Source organism: Corythoichthys intestinalis, chromosome 1, assembly GCF_030265065.1.
Source record: "Corythoichthys intestinalis isolate RoL2023-P3 chromosome 1, ASM3026506v1, whole genome shotgun sequence".
Taxonomy (NCBI): Eukaryota; Metazoa; Chordata; class Actinopteri; order Syngnathiformes; family Syngnathidae; genus Corythoichthys; species Corythoichthys intestinalis.
In genome coordinates this window covers 43,375,282-43,400,097 of record NC_080395.1, presented here as the reverse complement: position 1 = coordinate 43,400,097, position 24,816 = coordinate 43,375,282, and the positions used below count along the sequence as shown (strand labels likewise).

The window sequence follows — 24,816 nt, the reverse complement described above, 5'->3', positions numbered from 1 at the left end:
GATGCATTACCACTTATAGAGACAATCTTTAAAAAAAAAAAACAAAAAAAAAAAAACGGAACTCACATTGTATTGTATTTGCAATTACAGAGGTCAGACGCTTTCTGCTGTTCTTCACCAGGTTTCTACAAATGGAAACAGGGATTTTGGCCCATTATTAGAGGTGGGAATCTTACGATTCAGAGGCTCTAATTCGATTATAAATTGATTATTGATGTATTTACTCTCAGTCCGTTCCTCATTGCGTCCCGAAGACCGCGCTAACTATGTTTTAGTTCCGCTTTACCTGGTATAATTTAGTGCTGCAACGATTAATTGATTAACTCGAGTATTCGATTAGAAAATAAATGTTCAAATTAAATTTTTTTGCCTTGAGTATTCGTTTATTTAAAGTGGCGTTGTAATGGTTTATTTTGAAAGTGTCTGCATTTAGTTTTATTGATTAGGGTGGATACACTGCCCTCTGGTCTGCCTCTTTTCACATGGCTGAATCCAACTGCTCCCTGTTAAGACCAACGTAAGTTAAGTTTTTGTTTGAGCTAATGTTTTTTTAATGCATTCATAATTTAGTTTATAGGTATATTTAGCCGTTTTTTTGTGGGAATATGTGTCTGAACCATTTGTTTAGAGCATTGTAAAAAAAACTTTAGCATTTTGTAGCATTTAAGCTAGCAGACTTTTTCCTTGTAAGTTAGCCAACTGTTCTTTTGTTTTACATAGATCCTCATTTTTTAAAATAAATTTATACCGTTTGAGGCTCAGCTCAGGTATTTTAATTTTTCATGTTCCTTATCCGATTACTCGATTATTCGAACTAACTAGTCCATCGATTAATCGACTACTAAAATATTCGATAACTGCAGCCCTAGTATAATTCAATAATCGGAATTTGGATGTTTGTGAATCGTTCTCGATTCTTCCACGGCCGAATCACGAATAATCTAAGAATCGGAAATTTCGCATGCCTCTACCCATTATCCAAACATATCTTATCTAGATCTGTCAGGTTTCAGGGCTATCATTTAGAAAAACGAAGTTTTAGCTGCATCCAAAAATTTTCTATTGGATTGAGGTCTCGAGACTGGCAAGGCCACTCCAGAACCTTGATATACTTTTTTACGCAGCCACTCCTTGGACAGCTTGGCTGTGTGCTTCAGATCATTGTCAGGTTGGAAGATCCAGCCATGACTCATCTTCAAGTCTCTGACTGAGGGAAAGAGGTTGTGGCTCAAAATTTGACGATATATTTCACCATTCATCCTCGGCTTTACAGTACACTCGTCCTGTCCCCTTTGCCGAAAAGCAGCCCTAAAGCATGACGTTTCCACCTCCATACTTCACAGTGGGGATGGTGTTCTTGGGATTGTACTCATCCTTCTTTTTCCTCCACATACGACGAGTAAAGTTTGCACCAAAAAGTTCTACTTTGGTCTCATCTGACCACATGACTTTCTCCCATGACCCCGCTGCATCAATCAGATGGTCCCTGGCAAACGTCACACGGGCCTTCACATGTACTGGCTTCAACAGGGGAACCTTCTGAGCAATGCATGATTTTAAACCATTGCACCGTAGTGTTCTAGTGACAGAAGCCTTTGGAACTGTGCATCCAGCTCTCTTCAGGTCATTGACCAGGTCCTGCCGTGTAGTTCTAGGCTGAGCCCTTACTTTTTTCCTCCAGATTAATGGCTCACAAGGAGAGATTTTACATGGTGCCTCAGTCCAAGGTTGATTATCAGTCATGTTTAGCCTTTTCCATTTTTTAACAATTGCTGCAACTGTACATTTATTCTCACCAAGCGGCTTTCCAATTGTCCCATAGCCTTTTCCAGCGTTATGGGTCTCAACAATTTTTCTCTGGTGTCTTTCGAATGTTCTCTGGTCTTGCCCATGGTAGCAGTTGGATTATGACTGACTGTGAGGTGCACATGTGACAATACTGAGCTCAAACGGTTTGTGGGTAGGTGGTTACTCATGGGTTAAAGGTGGACTTTTTTTAAGGTAAACTGACAACTCTTAGAGTGTTATACTTACTGCTGATTCTCAGGTGTGCAACTACTTTTGAACCCGGTAAATTACAAATAAATTATTTCAAAAATCATACAATTAGATTTCTGGATTTAAAAAAAAAATATGTCTCTATGAGTGGAAATGAATCTATGATTGAAATTTTAGATCTCTATCTATTTTATAAGTGGGTGAGCTTGCAAAACCATAAGGGTTGCAAATATTTCTGCTCCTCACTGTATGTACAGTACACTACAGGGTTCTAAGAACTGGCTAAACACTGGAAACCAATGTTGGATAACAAAACATCAACTAGCAGGCAACATGAAACCTCTGCTAAATTAGTAGTTGCAAGAATATATGATTCAAACTTGCAAAAGGATAAAACAACACTAAAAATGTATGCATCACTTCAGGGCTTTCACTTCAGTCGGGAGAAAGCTTAGTGAGCTCCTCCATCTGTATTGGTTCCGTGCCACCAGCTCGCAAGTGAATGGCGCACTGTGAATTCTCCCAGTGCTCCAGATGGTGAGCCTCTACTTTAAAACAAATTCATTTTAATCAAGTCAATTCACGGAATGAACACCACATTTTTTATTTCCTTGCAAAGGAATCCAGAAAAAGTTTTAACAAGCGCTTTTGATCAAAGCCCCTTTTTGTCCACATGCTATCCATTTCCTCCCCATTGCTAACGCTAACCCAGCCTGTTAATACTTAATATGAAAAGAGATCAAAGTCATCTGGATGCATTGGGGACACAGGAAATGTTGTCATTGGTTCCAAGGACAAAAAGAAATGGAAGCTTAAGATGACCTTGACAATATAGAACATCAAAATAGTGTAACTCTCAGTTTTAAGACCCCACGTGACAGGTGGAAATCTGGAATGTGTTCTTTGCTTAAAAGAGAAATGTAATCTAAGGATTAGTACATCAAATCCACTATTGTTTAGAGCTATGGGCTTCCCAAAGATGATCTTTAAATTTTGAACAAAAGTCCAACATGAAAACAACCAATTTCCACCAAACAAATTCAGCATTCATGACAGAAACAAGCCTGCATGCATTTAGAAAAGCATTTTGGAAGTTCAAGACAAACAAATATCAAAGAGGTTATTACGGAGATGTTCAAAAATCACATTAGGCTCCCTGTGGTGTCAAGAATGCCGGTGTGATTAAAAGCAGATGGAAGAACAGCAAACACTAGTGCTTGGAGCTCAATCTGCAAACAGGAAAGTCTAACCTCAACAGGCAGACTTTTCCCCCTAATCATTCCCAGACACCCACTTGTTATTATTTCAATCCAGTCTTGGAGTTCCAGCAACCAGCCAGTGAAAATAAATTAGTCCAAAAAAGCCACAGTTCTTCAGTCTATGAGAAAAAAAAGTTTTGGCACAACTTTTTGTCCTGATTTTTGCCTTGAGTTGATGGAAGACCTGCACTTGGTAGTAAAATTCAACTTTTTATTTCAACTATAAATGTGGTATTAATTGAAGGTGTCTGACAGCTTTAAGTGCTGAAAAGCAAACTTGAATCTCACAATACACAGTCACACCAGTGCAAATTTGTAAACACTTAAAATCTGTGTCCTTTTACGCAACGGAGCACCACAACAGAACAAATCTAACTTGAATCTACACATCTTCTAGCTCATCGCACATGTTCCCCAAAAAAGATAACTCACCGATTTCCCGTTGTAGTAGTACATTAAAGAATTACTTCCCATTCCAGGGACAGGATACGCACAATACATTATGGCGTTAATAAAGTCAGTGGTATATTACAACAGGACGCAAGCTCTCTGGACATACATCCAAAGCGTTCAAAAGGGACTAATATTTCTTTCAGTGCTGGCCTCCACACAGCCCACTCAGAGGAAACTTATGCAAAGCAGGACGCTACCATTGAGCATAAAGCAAAGGGGGTCTATCACAAGGGAGTGGCGCGCATGGTACGTCCCTCTCTTAAGCCGCTGAGTGCTGAGGCAAAGAGGAAAGGGACGAGGGGGAAGGGAAGCAATGAGGAGGTGGGTATAAAAACGATAAAGGGAAGTGGGTGGGACAGAAAACAAATGTATAAGCAGATTTAGACCAAGTGGGGCAAAATATTTCATTCCAAGCATAAAAATGTTGATTTTCTCAAATAGGCCCTTAACGAACTAAAATACTTTTTAAATTCTTCACCAGGTTTTATACATGCTGTATGAGTCATTTAAATGAGAGCAGGGAGCCAGATTTTGTTCACGGATTAAATCCGATGGGTGTTTTGTTTTTGTTTTTTTTGTGATGATTGGACCCACTCATTTGGCAACACGTTGTTCCCGCCGACAGCTCACACACAGATTAAGAGTCATTAAACAGTGTAAACATGCAAGCAAAATGAAAGGAGAATATAGACTCAATGTGTATTTTCCAGGGCGAGATGTAAAATATATTTGAGAGGTGCTGTTACTTCAGAAGCGTGTGTGTAAACACTGTGAAGCATGCAACAGCTGCAACAGGGGGCTGGCCTGTGACGTTGCAGCAGGAAAATAATGCTCTGTTTCAAAAACCCTGGTGGGGGGTCTCAGAAACAGGGAGTGCTGGAGGGGAAAGCAAAACATGGACAGCCATTTTATTACGCTTTACTGTCACTGCGAGCCACACAGCTTCCCATTTATCAACCTTTATCAAGTGGGAGGAGAGAGGCCAAAGGGGAGCAGAAGAAAGAAGACGATTGATACGATATTCCATTGAAAGCCCAGCCTGACTGGAGCCTTTCATGACTACCACTCAAAGCATCTCTGACTAAACACAGGCCTGCAAACTCATTTACGACAATATTGTTATAGAAAGATTAAAGCGTTCAAGTCCCTCGAAAACTGGGTCTTTATTAGGCTTTGCCTTTGGTACTGTTATTATTTATCCCTCTTTCTTCTGCCGAAGTCTTTTAAACTCTTCCAAAACACTGCCTCTAGATTCTGCAACTGCTTAATATCTGGAGCCGTTTCAAGTCGAAGCTTTAAGGGGAAAATGGCTGCGATAGAAGCGTTTGAAGGGGGTTAAAACAAGTCCAGACCCAGTTCAGCTTAGTGAGTGAGGATACATTAAAAGACAAATGGATATTTATTTTAGGAGCGATAGTCCACAAACTCGCATCTCTGCAACACCAGCAGAGAAGGTCAGCATGTGGACACATCTCAATTGAAAGGAAGTTTTAGGATATGCTGAAAGGTAACGACCGTGACGAAGTGAAAAAAAACCTGCACGCGCTACCCTCTGGAAAGACACACGAGTCACAGCGGCGTGCTTTTCTTGGAATTTGTTTAGCTGTTGCAAAAACAATGAGCAAATCCACACTCTGAGATCATCTCACTCTTAGCTATGGATTTAGAGATGATGTCACCAGACAGGAAGATTGTTTCCTGTAAGAAGCTCTGGTTCTAATTATGGAGGGCTTACTTAGGGGAGCTGGGGGGTACACTTGGGGATATTAGCCGCCCTCCCAAAAATGCATGTAAATTTTGGTTTCTTCCTATTGTACAATAGCCTAATGTTGATAGGTAAATAAATTCTAGAGTTGTCCGATAATTACTTTTTAACCACTAACCAATATTGTCTAACTCCAAAATTCGATATCGATATCAAACCAATACCGATATATGCGGTCGTGGACTTAACATATTATGGCTAATGGTATTGTGATGCCCCATTGGATGCTTTAATAATGATAATGCTCACATAACTAATCCCAAGCATCTTTTTGAAGACATCTAATGCTCAATAAGCATAATTGCTGTTCAAACTGTGAATAGCCCTTGTACAAAGGCTGAAGACTACTACATTCATTTTGAAGGCAACATGCATATTTAGCCAAAACAGATAATGAAAAACAGATGTCAATATTTTCCAATATCACTTTAAAATGCTTTTAGCAGCCGAGAATATTGGCTACCCAATAATATCGGACAACTTGAATAAATTCTATAGCCATAGATATGACAACAAATGGGTAATGTACAGACTAACAATTTGAAAAATCATCAGGAAAAGTTTTTTTTTTTTTTTTTAAATACAGTGGCCAAATAAGTATTTAGTCAACCACCAATTGTGCAAGTTCTCCTACTTGAAAAGATTAGAGAAGCTTGTAATTGTCAACATGGGTAAACCTCAACCATGAGAGACAGAATGTGGAAAAAAACAGAAAATCACATTGTTTGATTTTTAAAGAATTTATTTCCAAATTAGAGTGCAAAATAAGTATTTGGTCACCTACAAACAAGCAGGATTTCTGGCTGTCAAAGAGGTCTAACTTCTTCTAAAGAGGCCTAACGAGGCTCCACTCGTTACCTGTATTAATGGCACCTGTTTTAACTCATTATCGTTATAAAAGACACCTGTCCACTCCACACTCCAAACTCCAGTATGGCCATGACCAAAGAGCTGTCGAGGGACAACAGAGACAAAATCGTAGTCCTGCACCAGGCTGGGAAGACTGAATCTGCAATAGGTAAAATGTTACATTTATTATTACAGTTATTATTAGTAGTAGTGTTAGTATTATTAGTATTATCATTACAGAAAATGTTTGGCCTCTGTTATTGCCAACAAAGGGTACATAACAAAGTATTGAGATAAACCTTTGGTATTGACCAAATACTTATTTTCCACCATGATTTGCAAATAAATTCTATAAAACTCAAACAATGTGATTCCCCCCCCCCTCCCCCACATTCCGTCTCTCATGGTTGAGGTTTACCCATGTTGACAAATACAGGCCTCTCTAATATTTTCAAGTAGGAGAAATTGCACAATTAGTGACTGACTAATACTTATTTGCCCCACTGTATATGATATAATAATATAAGGTAATACAGTGAACTACAGGTTTTGGTTTCAACTAAAGGTGCAACCATAAATTGATTAATCATAATTAATGTATTATTAATTATTTAGAGACCTTGTTTCACCCAGAATTTCACCCTAAGTGAATATTTTGTTAAATTTGGTATAGTACAGGTGCAGCCGGCAAGGCCCATCATGTGAAGTCTCAATTATAATCATGTATAGTTTTAATTATTCATCATTATTTAAATACAGAGATACTGTAATTCTCTACAAAGAAACCAGAAAATGTAACATTTATGGCCCCCAATGACACTCAAATATTGATTTTTTTTTTTTTTTCCCTCACAGTGTTCAAATCATCCCCTACTATTGACAACAATAGATGTTCAATGCATTTAAACTGGAAGGGCTCGCTGTGAATGATCGCGAGATGTCCACTCCATTCTGACCCACTCAGTCATAACGGATTGGATGGCTACCATCCCAATTGCAGTCACTGAGTAGAATGAGTGCCATATAAAGAGTTAACTTGAAGCGCCAGAAACCTCTAGCGTTGAACAGTAGAAATTCTCAGATTTCTGTAGTGTTCCATTAAAACGGATTGATTAAAACTTTATACCACATTATACATATGCAGGTTACATCACAAGTGCAAAGAATTCCCTTCTCCTGTATCTTTTTTGTTTTTAACTAATACTTGTTGCATATTGTAACAACCGCATAGTCGTGTTACATGATTTTTTGTTAAGGGTTTTACCTGCTAATTCCCATGGAGGGTCTAAGGATGGGGGATACCCAGGACTTGAATTTATTTATTCATCTTTGTTGCTTTGTTTGCTGTTTCTGATTGTGTATTATATTGCCTCTGCAAAGCCCTTTGAGACAACATTTTTGTGATCTAGGGCTATACAAATAAAACTGAATTGAATTGAATTGAAAACTTCCGACTGTTGGCGAGGCCATAAATGTATTTGAATTTAATGAGTCCGAGGGTGGGGCCACGGCAATTTAGGACTGCGGAGAAAATGAGTGGTCTAGTGCTTTGAGGCAGAAACACGCGGAGCGAATTAACACAAAAAAAAATATATATATATATATATATATATATATATATATATATATATATATATAAATGACATCCTCGATTAATCAGCGTTGATGATAAGAATTGTTCGAGCCTGAAAATGAAAAAACTAAGTATTATAAGTTCCTTCATTCTGTGTCTCTGCCTGTCAAACAATCAGCTGCTGGCCTTCAAATCATATATTGAGAATCATTGTTCACTTTGGACGCAACTGAGCTGCAGCTGCCCAGTCGAGACTCCCAAAAGTCATCTTGTGATTGTGTGGTGACTGCCAGACTTCCTGTCAGACAGCATTTTGGAGGAAAAGCCTGAGGAAAATAGTCCTCAATTTGCTTTATTTCTCTAAACATTCATACCAATCTTTTTTAGGTAATGAGTAACTGCTTGCATTTTTTTTCTTGAATACTTTCACAGTACACATTGAATTTTTTCCTATTGTTAACTTTCAAGCTTCAAGAATTATAGATAATTGAGTGGGGCTATTCTGCTTACACCATAATAAAGTGTATAATATTTTAAGTGTCGTCGAAAACTACAGATATCACAGGAGTAAAAGCTCTAACAGTAATGTTTTTAGAGTTATCCAAGTAGAATACAACAAAAAAATTAGGTGAATTAGAAGAAGACAAAATGGCAATGAAGGTTCAATTGTGAAACATACTGTGAGAGCAGGGAATAGCATTTCGAGGATTAGTTTCAGCGGAATTAAAAATTATCCTAATTCAGTATTCAGTTCTGGCTGCATCAGCAAGGTCGTAGAAACATTGGTGCCCGCAGAAAAGACAAGAGTCAAGGGGAATGAGTGACATTGCTTATTAAAGAAAAGACCCAGTGGACCTTGACAGCTTTTAGAGTAACTATCTTCTTTCCGAGCCTACCGGAGGACAAGATCATACTTTGCACTTGTTTCCAGTTCAAGATTGATGTAGACATTTTATTTTACTATAGTTTAACCCTTTGATTTCTGAATTTACATTTAAATCATTGGATGAATGAATGTTCATTCGTTCCTCCCAGTCAAAATACATTGGACATATAGCTCCATCAAAAGGGTTAGTAATAAATAAATAACATAAAAAACATGTTTTTTTTTTTTTTTTTTAAATTGAGGAAAGAATCAAGATCGGACGATATGAAAGGAAAAAAAGTGAATAATTTTTGGCCAGATCGCAAAGCCCTAGTCACAACTATGTAATTAAAATCGGATAAATTCCAACTTTATAATTTGTCCAAAAAGAAGTGTCTTAAGTAGTGTGAAACAGCAGCGTTTAAACATCAGCATACACAAAAATATAGTACTTTAGTTTTATGGCATTTAGGGATGGGAATTGATACGATTTTGACGATTCCGATTCCATTATCGATATTGCTTAACAATTCGATTCTTTATCGATTCTCTTATCGATTCTAATTTGGGGGGAAAGAACAAACATTTTGATTGGCATCGAATTTGTTTAATCAGAAGTCACAACCTTACAAACTCAAAAGAGGCCCAAAGCCTCAATGTTAACTGTGGCAGTAAGTGGCAAATGCTCAAGAATGTGTAACATTTTACTGAAACATTTTTCTAATAGAAATAAAAAATATTGGTATATATTGGCATAAAGGTCGTTGTTCTGCCTTTGGCAATATGTGTTAAAGCAGGGGTCCCCAAACTTGAGGGCCACATAACTTTTCCTTTCTCTGTTGTAACAGGAAACGTGTGACGATTGCAAGAGTGCCTAAATGTAAAAAAATGTTTTTCAGAAAGCCACAATCAAATAACCCTTTCTGGATTCTTCACGGAACAAGAGTAAATAAAATAAAAATGATAATATAGTATAATATAATACAGTATAATAAATAATAATAACACTATTAATTAAATAGATAATAACCAAATAACCCTCTCTGAGTTCGTCACAGAAAAAGGCAAGGAAATAAATAACACTATTGAGGGAAAAAAAATATTCAAAATGCTCTCTCGTATTGTTCAGGGGGCCGGCCCACGAGCCCCTGTGTTATAGTGTATTATTTACCATTATATTGAAATGCATGCCTTTTAGTTTTTAATGGTGCTTTCACGCTCAAATGGAGCGCGCTTACATGCGAAGAAGTGCCGCATCCAAGCAAGTGAGCGAGTTAGTGAGAGAGGGAAACACTGCTACGAGCCTACGTTCTTTGTTAATGTTTGTAAAATATCTACAAAAGCAACGCCTGTATGTATCATCTTTTGTGCTGTTGTTGTTTCCACTCGCGATCGGACACTTAAATCCAGTTGTGTAGTGGTTTGAACGATGTGCTAATGCTAGCGAACGCATGCTAACAGTTTGTGTTATTAATGTATTAGCAGCTAATCATCGCTGATTTACGTTGATGCAAACCTGTTTGTTATTGGGGAAGAAATTGATTTGTTTCATTTCTATTTTTAGTTTCACTCTTCAAGTGATGGTTGAATAAAGTCAGCAAATTATACCAACGTCTTCTGTATCGTCATTTGGGAGTTTAGCTAGCTGTATAGCCAGGACTGAGCCTTAGCGTCTCGGTGAGGACATTGCAGTCGTATTCCCTCCCGATGCAATTATCTCCACCTTGCAATGACTGCAAGTCGCTTTGTTGTATTTTTTTCTCGTAAAGTGAAGACACACTTTCAAGCGTTTGAACCAACGTGCTGTCATTGTTATGTTTACGGCTGCAATGCTCTTGCTAAACCATCGTAACCTTTCATTTTCACCCTCTTTCCTGGTGAAGTGTAGCCAAACTTTGGAGCGAGTGGTTCTTGCTAGTTTGATGCGTCTGTACAACAAGACACGTCACGTCAAGGGATCGTTAAGGCTTTTTCATTGTGATGTCGAGGCCTCGAAACACTAGGAACCGGTCCAGAATTGGAATCGGATTTCGATTCCCATCCCTAATGGCATACTATTTGACGTTCCTCAAACCACAATACAACTCCAACATAATTTATATTTCTATTATTTCTCTGCGGAAATTTGAGCATATATATTTTTTTTAAGGGGTCTCAAACGATTAAAATTTTTAATCAATTTAATTACAGCTTAAAAATTAATCGTAATTAATCGCAATTCAAACCATCTATAAAATATGCCATAATTTTCTGTAAATTATTATTGGAATGGAAAGATAAGACACAAGATGGATATATACATCCAACAAACGGTACATAAGTACTGTATTTATTATAACAATAAATCAACAAGATAGCATTACCATTATTAACATTCTGTTAAAGCGATCCATGGATAGAAAGATTTGTAGTTCTTAAATTTGAGCGCCTTGAAAGGTGGAAAAGCGCTATATAAGTATAACACCATTTGCCATTTGCCATTAAAAGATAAATGTTAGGACAAGTTATAGAATTTTTATATTAAAACCCCTCTTAATGTTTTCGTTTTAATAAAATTTTCAATCAAAAAATAAACTAGTAGCCCGCCATTGTTGATGCCAATAATTACTTACACAATGCTCATGGGTGCTGAAGCCTATAAAATCAGTCGCACCCAAGCGCCAGCAGAGGGCGACAAAACTCCAAAAAACACAACAAGTACACATTTCACTGTGCTGTCATTTTAATCTGAGTGGGGCATGTGCGTTAATTGCTTCAAATATTTTAACGTGATTAATTAAAAATTTTAATTACCGCTCGTTAATGCGATAATTTTGACAGCCCTGATATTTTTTGAATTTGTCCAGTGTCCTGGATATATTGTAGATTCTCGACTACTACTTTGAGAATGGATTAACTCAAACATACAAATGCCCGCACACTGTCATTTTTCCTCAGCTGGACTTTCAACAACACCTTCCAAGTACGCTTGAAGCTTAACTGAAGCTTTAAAGTGCTTGTGACACGAAAAAGCATGTTTATTTCATAATAAACGCGGTATTTTATGCTCCTGAATGATATGGACCGCTTGGATGTGTGTGGAAGCGATCGCTATATTTATTTAGTTTTTTGAATCCCGCGCCAGGAAAATGAGTGACTTCCGGCTTCGGTCTCGCATTGAGGAGGAGGGCGCTGTGACGTGTACGGTAGAAGACGTCCTCTTCACGCTACAGTGTACTGTTGTGTATGAGGCCGAAGGATTCAGCTGATTTTGCGGATTAATACTTTTATTTTTTGCATCACGCCAGCCAAACGGCTGCAGAAAAATCATTCTGTATGCGGGAGAGGCGTATGCGCCTTTTTGGAGTTTCAAAAGGTTCCCATTCACCGTGGATATTTACTGTGGGACCATTGGACTTACAAGGAAGTGAGTAAACATCTTGTTTTGTATTATGTCAAATACGAATACAGTGATTACAAAGTAAACACTATAAAATTCCTTTAAATAAAGGACTACTTACGTTTGATCATTGGTAAGCATGTAAAAAGCTATCCTCACGCTCATTAGCCGTTAGCTGTTAGCACGTTAGCTACACAACAATTCCAGCCACCCTCCTCCAGGGAACGAACTGTAAATTGCTCTCCGCCGGGCGGTTTGCCGATCCGCAAAGAAACTCGACAACCGGGTCGTCATGTCAAATAATCCAGGCTAGTTATGTGTGATTTTCCATTTCGAAGACTTTGAAACATCCCTCGGTTCGGGTTAGCATGTCGGCTAGCTGTCACTCCTTCTGGTCTGTTTACATTCTCCGAAGCCGGGGAAGGGAAATGACATATGTCCGATTTAGGTGTCATAAAATATCGTTCGGCAGGTGTGACAGTAAAGGTAAAGTCGACTGTTTTGACCATTATGGAGTAATTTTGCCATGTCGTCTTGAATAAATGGATTTTTATTATTTTATATTCCATTTAGCACAAGTTATTTGTCATGACCATGCCATTTATTTAGCAATTGGGGAAAGTACTTGGGTAAAAAGAATATCCTGTAAAAATATTGAAGTAAAGAGACAGAAACAATGACATTTTGCCGCTCTCTTCGTCGCGTTTTCCTCATTGTGAATAGTTCCCCCTCGACAGGCTGACTGGTCCTTCTCAAGCCATTTATATAGCTATTGGGGAAAAATACTTGGATAAAAAGAATATCCTGTAAAAATATTGAAGTAAAGAGACAGAAACAATGACATTTTGCCGCTCTCTTCGTCGCGTTTTCCTCATTGTGAATAGTTCCCCCTCGACGGGCTGACTGGTCCTTCTCAAGCCATTTATATAGCTATTGGGGAAAATACTTGGATAAAAAGAATATCCTGTAAAAATATTGGGAGTAGAGAGACTGAAACAATGACATTTTGCAGCTCTCTTCGTCTCGTTTTCCTCGTTCTGAACAATTCCCCCTCAATGGGCTGAATAGTAAAACCGATGAGCCTAGTCTACCGCTGACGTCATCCACCTGTTGGGGACGCTAAAGCCCTATAATTGTAGGCGTGGCTAACCGGCAGATTAAAAGACTAATTTCTCGTCATCTGCGCTTTGCTAAATTGTTGTATATGGTCGAATCGTCTCAAAATATGATTCTAATTCACATAATAATGCCATTTAAGACTTTTTTTCTGGTGTCGTATGCTCTTTAACAGCCAACACAACCATTCATAAGCTTTACATGTCATAGCAGGCAAACATTGACTATATTAGAATAACAAGCCCCACCTTTGCGACTGGTCGGGCTGTGCATCCTTGAGCCTGCTAGCAATCTGAAGTCAAGGTTTGTATTAATGTCGTAAAGTCAGGCTTTATTCATTTGCAACAGGTTGGCTCGTGTGTAATGATTTTAATCTGTGCATTATTTTCAGACCTTTTGTTCTTTTACTTCCATGCTTTAGTCGCAGATGAAAGAGTCAGGCCTCTGGCTTGTTTGCCTGTTCCATTATCTCCTGACTCTAATGTCAGTGGTACATTTCAGCAATCCAAACAAAGGCAAACACTAAGCGCATGATCGCAGAGGCGGCGGCAACTGTTCAGCATCATCCCAGTCAAGCCAGCGGCGTCTATCTAATCTGCCATCTGATGAAGCCATCCCAAGGGAGCCTGCTAACTGGGGTCAGGGCAAAGCCTGGAACACAGTCAGCTGCACGGGCCAATTTTATAATTTTATCACCTGCAAACACCTTCCAAAATCGCATTTCATGACCCTGACATTTTAGAAGAGCATGCACAATGCGTGTCCTCATGTTTGCATTACATAGTGACTTTATTTGAACTACTGCAAATCATTGCATAGCAAAGCTCCCCACATGTAAAATTTATATTTTTTACGTTCACATGCTCACACTCTCCAACTTGAAGACAATCTAAAAATTCACGCATACTCCCTTTTAATTTCGCCCCTAATGTTTATGTCAAACCTGTGCAAAAGCATAGGAATAAAGCCTAAGGGACAGGAAGTGACCCTAAATCAACAGGAAATGACCTGCAGATACATAAAAATCAACAGGAATTTACAGACCTAAAATGCAAGTAGAGCAGTATCTCTACATACGAAGTTAATTCGTTCCAGGACCTTGTTTGTAAGTCGAAATGGTCATATGTCGAGCAGGATTTTCCCATAAGAATATATTATAATTCCATTAATTCGTTCCACAGCCCGAAAACCTACACTAAACCCTTAATAAAAGCTGCTGGTACTAGCAATTACACATAGGAAAAAAACATACATGACGAATAAAAATTGGAATAACAGTAATGATAATAATAAAACCTGTAAAAATGTAACGAATCGGGTTCTAATGTGGCGTATGTGAACTGCGTGGTGTACCTGAATGCAACGCGTGGCTGACTTGACAGAGTGAGAGAGGACATTTTACTTTCACTTTTCATGTTCAGCTACGGGGGACAGTAGGCATGCTTTGTTGCACAAGTTCTGAAGTAAATGAATAAATACCAGACAAGGCTGGCGATTATTTGGCGATGTTACCACAATAATAATTAATAACCTCGTGAGGAATAAGCGGCATGGAAAATGAATGAATGAATGAACTTAACTTATACAGACTGTCGGAGGAGGACTGTCGAGATCGTAGACATTCTATGGCCGTATTGTATTGTATCGCACAGCACTGGCTTACATACAATAAACGCATCTAACCTAATTATTTTGACATCTTATTGTTTAAAAATCTATAGATCTTTTAATCCTGAGGTGACCTAGTGCTACATGGCTCACACAGAGTGAGGGATGGGGGGGGGGGGGGGTAGAGAAAAAGAATTGTATATAGTATATATTACAATTTGTAACAGAAGTAAGTAGTAACCATAATGGGCTAACGGCTTATAGCCCGTATTGTATTGTATTGTATTGTATTGTATTGTATCGTATTGGCCCGAATATAAGACGGCCCTGATTATAAGACGACCCCCCTCTTTTTCAAGACTCAAGTTTGAAAAAAAGACAATTACAGTACATCTGAAACAAATGATTATAACAATATATTTGACAGAAAAAGCATGTTATTTTGCCTCATTCAAATCTTAAATGGCTTCTGGTTTTTGAAATGTAAATAAACCAATCTATTGTGATAAAACAACTAAATTGCAATAACTGCATTAAGCATCAAAGTGGGGTCTAACTAACTGTAGTCTTGAAACAAATCTGAATAAGTAAAAACATTGAAATAAAATAATGCAAACTGGTTAAACTTGAGAGTAGCTGAGATCTGTCATGACAGAACATTACTCCTGAAGTTCAGCATTCGCTTCAATGATATCTGGCGCCATCTAGCGTCGTGAATGGGAATAATGTCTAGACCCCGAATATAAGACGACTCCCACTTTTTCAGTCTTATTTCAATGCAAAAAACACGGTCTTGTATTCGGGCCAATACTGTATTTTAGACTCCAGTAATAAAGTGGAAAAAGGATATTGAACAGTGTCCAGTGTTTTTATTAAATGCAGTAAGGTTAAAAATTTGACTGTTTTGCCTCCTTAACATGTCCGTCAAGTGCCAAGGCAGTCCTTTATTTACTATGTATTTTATCCAACCAAGACCTTATAATTATATCCTGGCATACTGTGAGTGATTTTTTTTTTTTTAAAAATGACATTGTACAGCTCTCTTAGAAATGGAAGCATCATGTTGCTGTAGCAGTATAATATTTTGATCTCTAGTCTTTACACTTTTGAGGTAACGTAAATGGGGAGAAAAGTGTTTTGAATGCCAAGCACCAAACAGCACTGCAAGGAACATTTCTGGATCATCAGAGCCAAGAGGAGACCTCCTTTTATACAGCGTATACATTTCAGATCTTTCCGAAACAAGGGTGTCTGAGTGATCTGTCAAAAGCGAACATCAATCTTTTTTGTCATCCCCACTCAAGGTCTCACTTGCAAAAGTCCCCGAGGGGATCTGAATCTCAACCCACCACTTTCTCTTTTTTCTTTCGTAGCCGCACCGCCACTGAAGCTGGGAAGAAGTGTCACATCAAGCCGCTACGCTTCTGACAGGGAATTGTAGAGGGGAAAATGGTATGTACACAAACAAACTGTCATGCACACACATCAGCATTATGCCTTTGCTGCTTCCCATAAATATCCTCGAAATGCAACTTTCCCCCACGAGCGACAGAATTTCTCCTCAATGCGCCGGTCAGACAGGTGCCCACGCAGCTGCCCATCAGCATCCCCCAGCAAAGCAGACTGTCTGCTCAATGACAACATGCTATGACCTTCAAACTCAGCACTGGCTTTACAAAGACCAATTAACTCATTGGCTGCTAGTGACGGCGCCAGACATCAAACCAATTTAAACTGGAAGCAGTGTTGTTTTCCATAACGATGAAGATCATGAAAATGCTTCGTTGACATTTTTTATCTTTTTTCTTAAAACGACGATCACGTAACAATAACAAGCTTAATACATGTCTTGAGACGTTTGCCAGTTTATGTCTGACGAGATGAAAATTCTAAGAGGTTACCGTCAGATGTTCACAACGCATTACATCTTTTGCTTATTGCATGCGTAGTTTGTCAGACTGTATCCTAGCCGTCAGGTCACGTGACTTGGATTTAAAAAAAAAAAAAAAAAAAAAGTCTACACGGTGCAAAAGACAAGCATACAGTACAGTGGTATGAAAAAGTATCTGAAACTTTTGGAATTTTTCGCATTTCTGCATAAAATCACCGTCAGGTATTATCTGAGCTTTGTGAAAACTACACAGGTGAAAAAAAACCAGTGTCTGCTTTAACTAAAACCACCCAAACATTGATAGGTTTTAATATTTTAATGAGGACAGCATGCAGACATTGACAGAAGGGGGGAAAATAAGTAAGTGAACCCTCTGACTAAGGAGACAAAGAGCAATTGAAACCAATTTTTACCAAACATTTTAAAGTCAGGTGTGCGCCCAATCACTGATGAGTGGTTTAAAGCTGCCCTGCCCACTATAAAACACACACCTGGTCGATATCTTGATGAGAAGCATTGTCTGATGTGCATCATGGCTCAGTCAAAAGAGGTGTCTTAACACCTGCGATCGAGGAATGTTGATTTGTATAAAGCTAGGAAAGGATACAAAACCATCTCAAAAAGTCTGGATGTTCATCAATCGACAGTCAGACAAGTTGTCTACAAATGGAGCATTGTTGCTTCTCTCCCAAGGATGACACCAAGAGTTAAGTGCAGAATACTCAGAGAGGTAAAAAAAAAAGAACCCTCGAGTGTCTGCTAAAGACTTACAGAAAGCACTGGCACAGTCTAATATCTCTGTGCACACATCAACTATATATAAAACTATGGCCAAAAATGGTGTTAATGGGAGGACTCCATGGAGGAAGCCATTGCTGTCTAAAAAAAGAAAAAAAACATTGTTGCTCGTTTAATGTTCGCAAAAAGGCACTTTGACACTTCACAGAAGTTTTGGCAAAATGATGAAACCAGGTTGAATTGTTCGGGAGTAACACGCAACGTCATGTGTGAAGGAAAACTGAAACAGCTCGCCAACATCAACACCCCATCCCGACCGTGAAGCATGGTGAAGGGAGCATCATGATTAGGGGTTGCTTTGCTACCTCAGGGCCTGGACAAAGTTCATCAGGATGTTTTGCAGGAAAACCTGAGGCCGTCTGTCAGACGGTTGAAGCTAAAAAGAGGATGGATGCTGCAACAAGACAATGATTCAAAACACCAAAGTAAATTGACTTAAGAATGGTTTCAGAAGAATAAAATATACGTTCTGGAGGGCCAAGTCAAAGTCCAGACTTGAACCCCATTGAGATGCTGTGGCATGACCTAAAGTCAGCGATTCAAACCAGACATCCCAGGAATCTGACTAAACTACAGCTGTTTTGTAGAGAGGAATGGGCCAATATTATTCCTGATCGATGCCCCAGACTGATCTGCAGTACAGGAAGCGTCTGGTTGCTGCCTAAGGGTGGGCCACAAAATATCAACTGTGATCGTTCACTTACTTATTTTTTCCCCCTTCTGTCATTATTTGCATACTATACTCATTAAAATTTGAAAACCTATGGAGGTTTGGGTGGATTTAGTTAAAGCAGACACTTTTTTTTCATCTGTGTGATTTAGACAAAGATAGATCGCATTTGATGGTGATTTTATGCAGAAATGCAAGAATTTCCAGACGGTTCAGATACTTTTTCATACCACTGTAGATATACGGATTATTTTTTTCCAAGACAAAAACCGTTAAATTTTTATTGTCTAAAAATGTTTTTAGTCTTCGACTACGACTAACAAATTTAGAAATTACAAAATATTAATACGACTTTTATCGAAAAGACAGACTAAAACTAAAAGGTCTGCCAAAAACAAGAAGCCAATGAGTTAAATTGCTTATGTATCACATACTGTTACAAATATTCATTATTCCAAGCAATGGAGACCAGAAAATAGCTGACATAATTGCTTCCTAAAATAATAGTCTCACTTTGGGTACGCAGTCACACATACTGGACCACAGGAGGAAAAGTTTGTGCGTGGTAAAAAGAGGAGATGTCTGTATACAGTGTAAGATGAAAAAAACCCATGAACATTTCACTGTTTGCAATCACCAGCTGTCCTGTCCAGATAGCCTTCATGTCCTGATGCACGGCGGTGTCAAACCCTAAATGCAACAAGGATGTGCTCTGGTAAATATTTTGATTCAGGCTCATCATAAAGTGTACACAAACATCATGCTTAGATCTGCAACTTCCAATGACTGTCTTGCTTTTTAACTGAATATATTCTTAGAGCCAAGAAACCAAAGACAAGCAGGCAGGAAAGTGTAGGATTTCAGAAATAAATTGTTAAAAAATTCCTAGGAGTAGACCAAAATGATAGGACGCACTGTGTTAGTGCGTGTATTTTTCTTTTCTTTTCTTTTTTTAATTTTTAATCAAGCATCTATTCAGCTCTCCGGTGAGGCTTTCGCGCTTGCTTACACCAGCAAAACCTTTCAGTGGCATCTGCAGTTGCATTCATGCTTTGCAGGTATGCCGCAGGCTCTTCACACATCTGCCTCTGGCTTCAGGTGCGCCTTCGCTTCAGTAGTCCTCAGCACTGCCACCGCTCGCTACCTCCTGCGTCGTTGACGGCAGCACAAACACAGACCTGGGCTGATAATCATCTAATTGCACTACAAGTACCCATTTGCACCTTTATGCCGCCTTCGCTTGCCTGCGCTTCCTGTTAGTCCGTGCAGATGAAGGTATTTTTAAAAACCCTTTTTGCCCTGTTGTGGATTGAAATTCTGTAGCTATATGTATTTCATTTTACACTGCTCAGAGATCTGCACTTTTTGGGCAGTTTATAAACCATGGCTATATGTTGAAATAAAAATCTAGCATTAAAACAATCAACTCCCTGGCTGCCATTGATAGACTAACCAGTTGCTGTAAAAAATGAACTGTTTTTACATTGACCAAACTTGCAACACTGCCTCTAAGGACAATGATTTTATTTAAAAAAAAAAAAAAAAAAAAAAAAAAAAATTAATAAATTAAATTAACTACATAATGTAAATTCTCGATAAATTGCATTGGGATGCTTTGCTCTACTGGTCGGGCTAGGTTCATACCGCTGGTCTTAATGCACAAATCTGATTTTTTCGTGTTTTTATGACTCAAGTCAGGCATTAACTTGACGGTCTGAACGGGATAGGTTGCAAAAAGTGGACCATTTCAAATCTGATCTAGGTCACTTTCATATGAGGTTAAAATCTGATCTGGCCCACATTTTTCCAGAATGTGGCTGCGGTGTGAACTGTCAAGTCCCCCAAATCGGAATTCATGCAGCAATTACGTCAGCAAAGGGCGAGAGAGACAGGGCGCTACGATAGCGATAGAGCTGCGCATTAGCACCTACCTCGAGCACAGCTTTTAGGGAAGAGGCAAGCTTGACAACAGTCATTAAAAAAAATAAAAGGTTATCTGTGCTCCAAATGAGAAATATGCCACGATTGCTTAGAGTCGGGGCAAACTGTCCGTATATGTGTGCGTCATATATGCACAGTGCGTGCATGCTATCAATCCATATAACCTTTAAATGTAAGTCTAAACAGGGATTATTTATGGCTGTTATTTGTGTCCTCTTTTTGGAAATCAAAATATGATCACCCTAGAATGCCGTTGAGCCAGCATTTGTTTTGATGCTCATGCGGGTCAGTTTGCACGGCGCATCCCGGACTGCGAATTACTGCGCATGCGTGGTACTTGAACGGGCTCAAAGGACAAAGGCAGTCTCAATGGGTACACCGAAAAAAATCAGAATTGTGCAATAAGACCTGCTGTATGAACCTAGCCTTACTGTTGATTTTGGGCTATTCCTAGGTCATTCTGTTCATTTCTGGTCACTTGCTGTTCATTTAGGTTCTACTTTGAGTAATGATTTAATTATTCTGGGTCACTTCCAGGTGACATTCTGTTCATTTTGAGTCACTTCTTGGCAATTTTGGGCCTTTCTGAGGTCCCTTTCTGTTGATCTTGCGTCACTTCAAGGTGACATCCAGTTCCTTTTGGGTCCCTCCCTGGAAAATTTGGGGCTTTATGGGCTCTCTTCCTGTTGATCTTGGGTCACTTCCTGTTGGTTTGGGGGCATTTCTATGAGACTGGAAATGCTTCGAACGTCTATTAAAAGCTAGAATTTCCAGGAAGTGGTCACCTGACATGGGGACAGACATTTCATCAATGTCCTTACTATTTTTGCCAATCAAATATGAGTATCCCAAATTACCCTCCCATTCTCATTAAGTCATTGATACCCATTATAACTTAAGTTGCACCGATACCATTTATTGGCTCCGATACCTGGCTGTGCAGTATCGGCCAATACCGATACCACTTTGTTTGAAATGTATATACAGACATATATATACTAGACATGTGCCGGTTACCGGTTTCACGGTTTACTGTGGTGTGAAAACGTCGCGGTTTCAAAACCAATAAAATTTTCCGTCAGACCGTAGTACGGTATTCGCCATTTTTCATGTGTCAAAAATGCAGCCAGAAGTGGCGTGGCGCGGCAGCGGTCACCCCCTCCCGTTTGTTGCTGTGTGTGAAAGTGACTATCGGCTAAACAGCCAGCAAACCCTAAACAAATACTCCAAACATAAGGCGTTCTTTTCTTCAATTTATTGAGCTCTCAAATCGTGGTAAGCGGAATATACAAAATGAATACATTAAAAACGTTGTAAAATTGTATTTTTCCATTCGTCGAGTGTTACAGCCGCAGTGAGAAAACAAGCTTGATTCGCTTGAATGAAGGGGGAAAAAAAGGCATAGCATCAAAGATCGTTAATTGAGGAAAGATGATCTTGTGCTAAGCACAAATCCACGTTCGCTGGTCTCACTCCCAATTATTATTATTTTTTTAGATGAAACCTTTCCACAACAATATTTACATTTTAACTAACTTATACATTTTTAACTAACTTTTTAACTTTTGAATTCTTTGTTCTTTCTAACACAAAGGCATGACATCATGTAGACTAGAGTTGACACAGTGGCTGAAAATGGCGAAACTTCACTTGAGCTTTTCAATCCTCAAAAAAAAAATTATGCAGTATAAATTTTTAAAAATTTTATTCAGAAGAGTTTTTTTTTTATAGAAATTATTTTGTTCTTGCTCTAAACTTGAGCAACTTGAGCTGTGGCTGTGGGTATAGTCTAGATTATATTTTAATTTTATTTAAAATATTTGGGTTTTTTTTTATTGATAATTTATTTATTTTAACAATACATTCATATTCCAATTTGCATCTATGTTCTGGAAAAAAAAATCCTGTTCAATGGAAATTTTTTTTTTTTTTTTTTTTAACCCATACATCTCAAAATAACACATTTTGGAGCTATAATTGCAATACCGTGATACCGTGGAACCGCGGTATTTTTGCTCACGGTTATCGTACCGTCAAAATCTCATACCGGCACATGTCTAATATATACACAAGTATATTATTGTATAAAGTGAATCCAGTTGAACTTTTTATTGCATACCTGGTATGAGTGACAAATTAGTTAAATAAACCTTTGTTTAGTGCGTGTCGCACAATAGTGCTAAATTAGGAAATTAAAACTTGTATAATACTAGCCTAACAGTAAGAAAGTAAAAATACAATGAATGAATAATGAATAAACTTTTTAAACCCTTAGTTTTGGCTCTCAAAGGCCAAACAGTGCAGCTTTCATGAAATTATAGGTAATAATAATTGACCACAGCATCCTGTCTCTCTATTAGCCTCCCTCTCTGTGCACCAGCAGCAGCAGTAACACACACTTAGCCACTTAGCTTAGCTTACTTTGCTTACTTCTACAGCACTTTTGAATACGTTTGCCACCCGTCCTTTGAAATAAAGAATCGTTCCGAACTGGGAATTAAAAGTTGCGTTCCGTATTGAAACAATACGGAATATGTGTAAATCGATGCATTTCTGTGCATTTTAGGAGTTTTGGGGCTGTCCCTTTTTTTCGTCACCTGTATGGTTTTGGGCGCGAAGGGGGCGTCCCTTACTTATATTTTCGAAAGGTTTAGAGCTGAAACGAATACTCGAGCAACTCGAGTAACTCGATTTTAAAAACTGGTCCGAGTAATTTTATGCACCTCGAGGAATCGTTTAATTTTGCCAGGTCTAAGAATCACATTTTGCCCGGACTACTTTTAATGCGGGACATGACGCTGACGTCACATGCGTAGAGGAAAAGCAAAAAAAAAAAAAAAAACCGACGCCTGCATCATGCTACGGTAGTAGCAGGTAGCGCCTGATGCGTCTAATAGATATCCCATCTACGTATGTAGAACTAGATGCGAAATGAAAGACTGGGCAGGATTAGTAAACAGCAGCCATCTTAAAGCAGTAGATTCTCAGCGCTAATAAGATGTCGCTCACTGTCACTCGCTCACATCACGTTAGCCTTGCGGCTGGGTTTCTATAGAGGTAGATTTGTGTCTTTATTATTCAATAAAAAAAAATTTAAAAAAGTTGCTTCAATCAAAAACAAGTCGCTTCAATCAAAATATATATTTTTGATAAAAAAAAGTCACTTCAATCAAAAAAAAATGTGTTTGAATGCAAAAATACATTTGAAACTCAAAAAAAATGCATTTGAAATCTTTTTCTTTGATTTAATTTTTTTCTTTCGATTGAAGTCAAGGTTTTTGATTGAAACAACTTTTTTGATTGAAGTAATGTAGTTTTGCATTTGGGCCTTTATTATTTAATAAAAAAATAAGTTGCTTCAAACAAAAAAAAAATTCAAAAGAAAAATCACTTCTCATTCTAATTCTAGAATTTTTTTTAAAAATTTGAAATATATATATATATATATATTTTTTTTTTTTTAATTGAAGTATCACTTTTTTGGAGAGCAAAAAGTTTTGAACTCATTTTTTATTTGAAGAAGTAAAAGTTTTGAAAGCACTTTTTTTTTAAAGTAGAAAGTTTTGATTGAATCATTCTGACACAAAGATCCAACATAGTGACAGGTGATTACGCCAATGGCATAAAAGCATGATGAAGCAAGAATAATGGCCACCAGGGCTCCAGCCAGCCATCAGACTCAGCTCGAGGAGTTCAAGCCGAAAATAGCGCACCTAAGGCGGATGACTTTGATGCGAGGCAGTGCTTCGATGATCCGAGAGTACACCTGAGATGCAATTGTTGACTGTTTTGAACAATGTTCATCGAAAATAAAGACATTGATTGAATGAAAATGGTTCAATATTAGATGGAATGTCTTGTTTTCTCATGTATATTTATATTTACTCTTTACCTAAAAAAAAAAAAAAATCTGTTTTATCCGATTACTAGATTAATCGATAGAATTTTCATTCGATTACTCGATTACTGAAATTTTCGATAGCTGCTGCTTTAGTGGCAACCCTACTTTGGAAACAGTTCTCAAAATTACTGCGGCATTTCTTTCAGTAAAAGACAATAAAAGTAAAGTAGACGGGGTAACCTGACCAGGGTTCGTTGCTCCGGTCCAGCCCCCTTTCTCTTGGTAGCACTTGCTGCTGTTGTAGCCTCAAACTCTTTGTGTTCGTTCACGTTTCATCTTCATATGTTTTATCAGGTTCGAGGTATTGAAACTGGCCGATTTAACTCCACCTCCCAAAACTTTCAGGCCGCAAATCTCGCATGCCCCCATTGTACTCGACGGAGATTATAAAATGAAATATTTACAGACCGCCGACATTTTCCTCTCGTAGTTTTGTTTTTCCTACATATAAAAAAGCTGCACCGGCATTGGTTAAGAGCAGCTATTGGCCCACTCTCATTGGTCTGGGGGAGGCCAGTAGCGATAGCTGCTTGGCATGCAAAGTGATCACGTGTCATCACACAACAGATAGTGTAGTGAGCGTCAGGAGTAAAAAAAGGCTGCGGTCAAGTGTCATAATACTGGAACGGTAAATGGTATCGGCGCCTTCTTTGTTGGTACTCGCCAATACCGATACCACCATTTCGGGCCGGATCAGCCCCCCCCCCTCGCCGTTACTGGTATCGGTGCATCTTTAATTATAGGCTAACA

At 38.4% G+C, this 24,816-nt stretch overlaps 1 protein-coding gene and 1 long non-coding RNA gene across 6 annotated transcripts in view; one reads left to right on the top strand and one right to left on the bottom strand.

Annotated features, from left to right (window-relative positions):
* tcf12 (transcription factor 12) overlaps window positions 1-24,816 on the bottom strand; it is a 169,037-nt gene that overhangs the window by 48,531 nt on the left and 95,690 nt on the right. Inside the window, exon 1 of one of the 5 annotated variants that reach the window (XM_057860233.1) lies at window positions 3,690-4,075. The exons of 3 other annotated variants lie outside the window; for them this stretch is intronic. In XM_057860233.1, the coding sequence (XP_057716216.1) occupies window positions 3,690-3,758 (69 nt within the window). In that variant the 5' untranslated portion in view covers window positions 3,759-4,075. Of the gene's footprint in view, window positions 1-3,689; window positions 4,076-24,816 lie in introns of those variants that run through there. One more of the 5 variants, XM_057860310.1, reaches the window with a different exon arrangement.
* Window positions 6,410-24,816, top strand: part of LOC130931560 (uncharacterized) — a 32,117-nt gene continuing 13,710 nt past the window's right edge. Inside the window, exons 1-3 of the long non-coding RNA XR_009067255.1 lie at window positions 6,410-6,493; window positions 16,239-16,317; window positions 19,323-19,499. This is a non-coding gene — a long non-coding RNA (uncharacterized LOC130931560). The remainder of the gene's footprint in view (window positions 6,494-16,238; window positions 16,318-19,322; window positions 19,500-24,816) is intronic.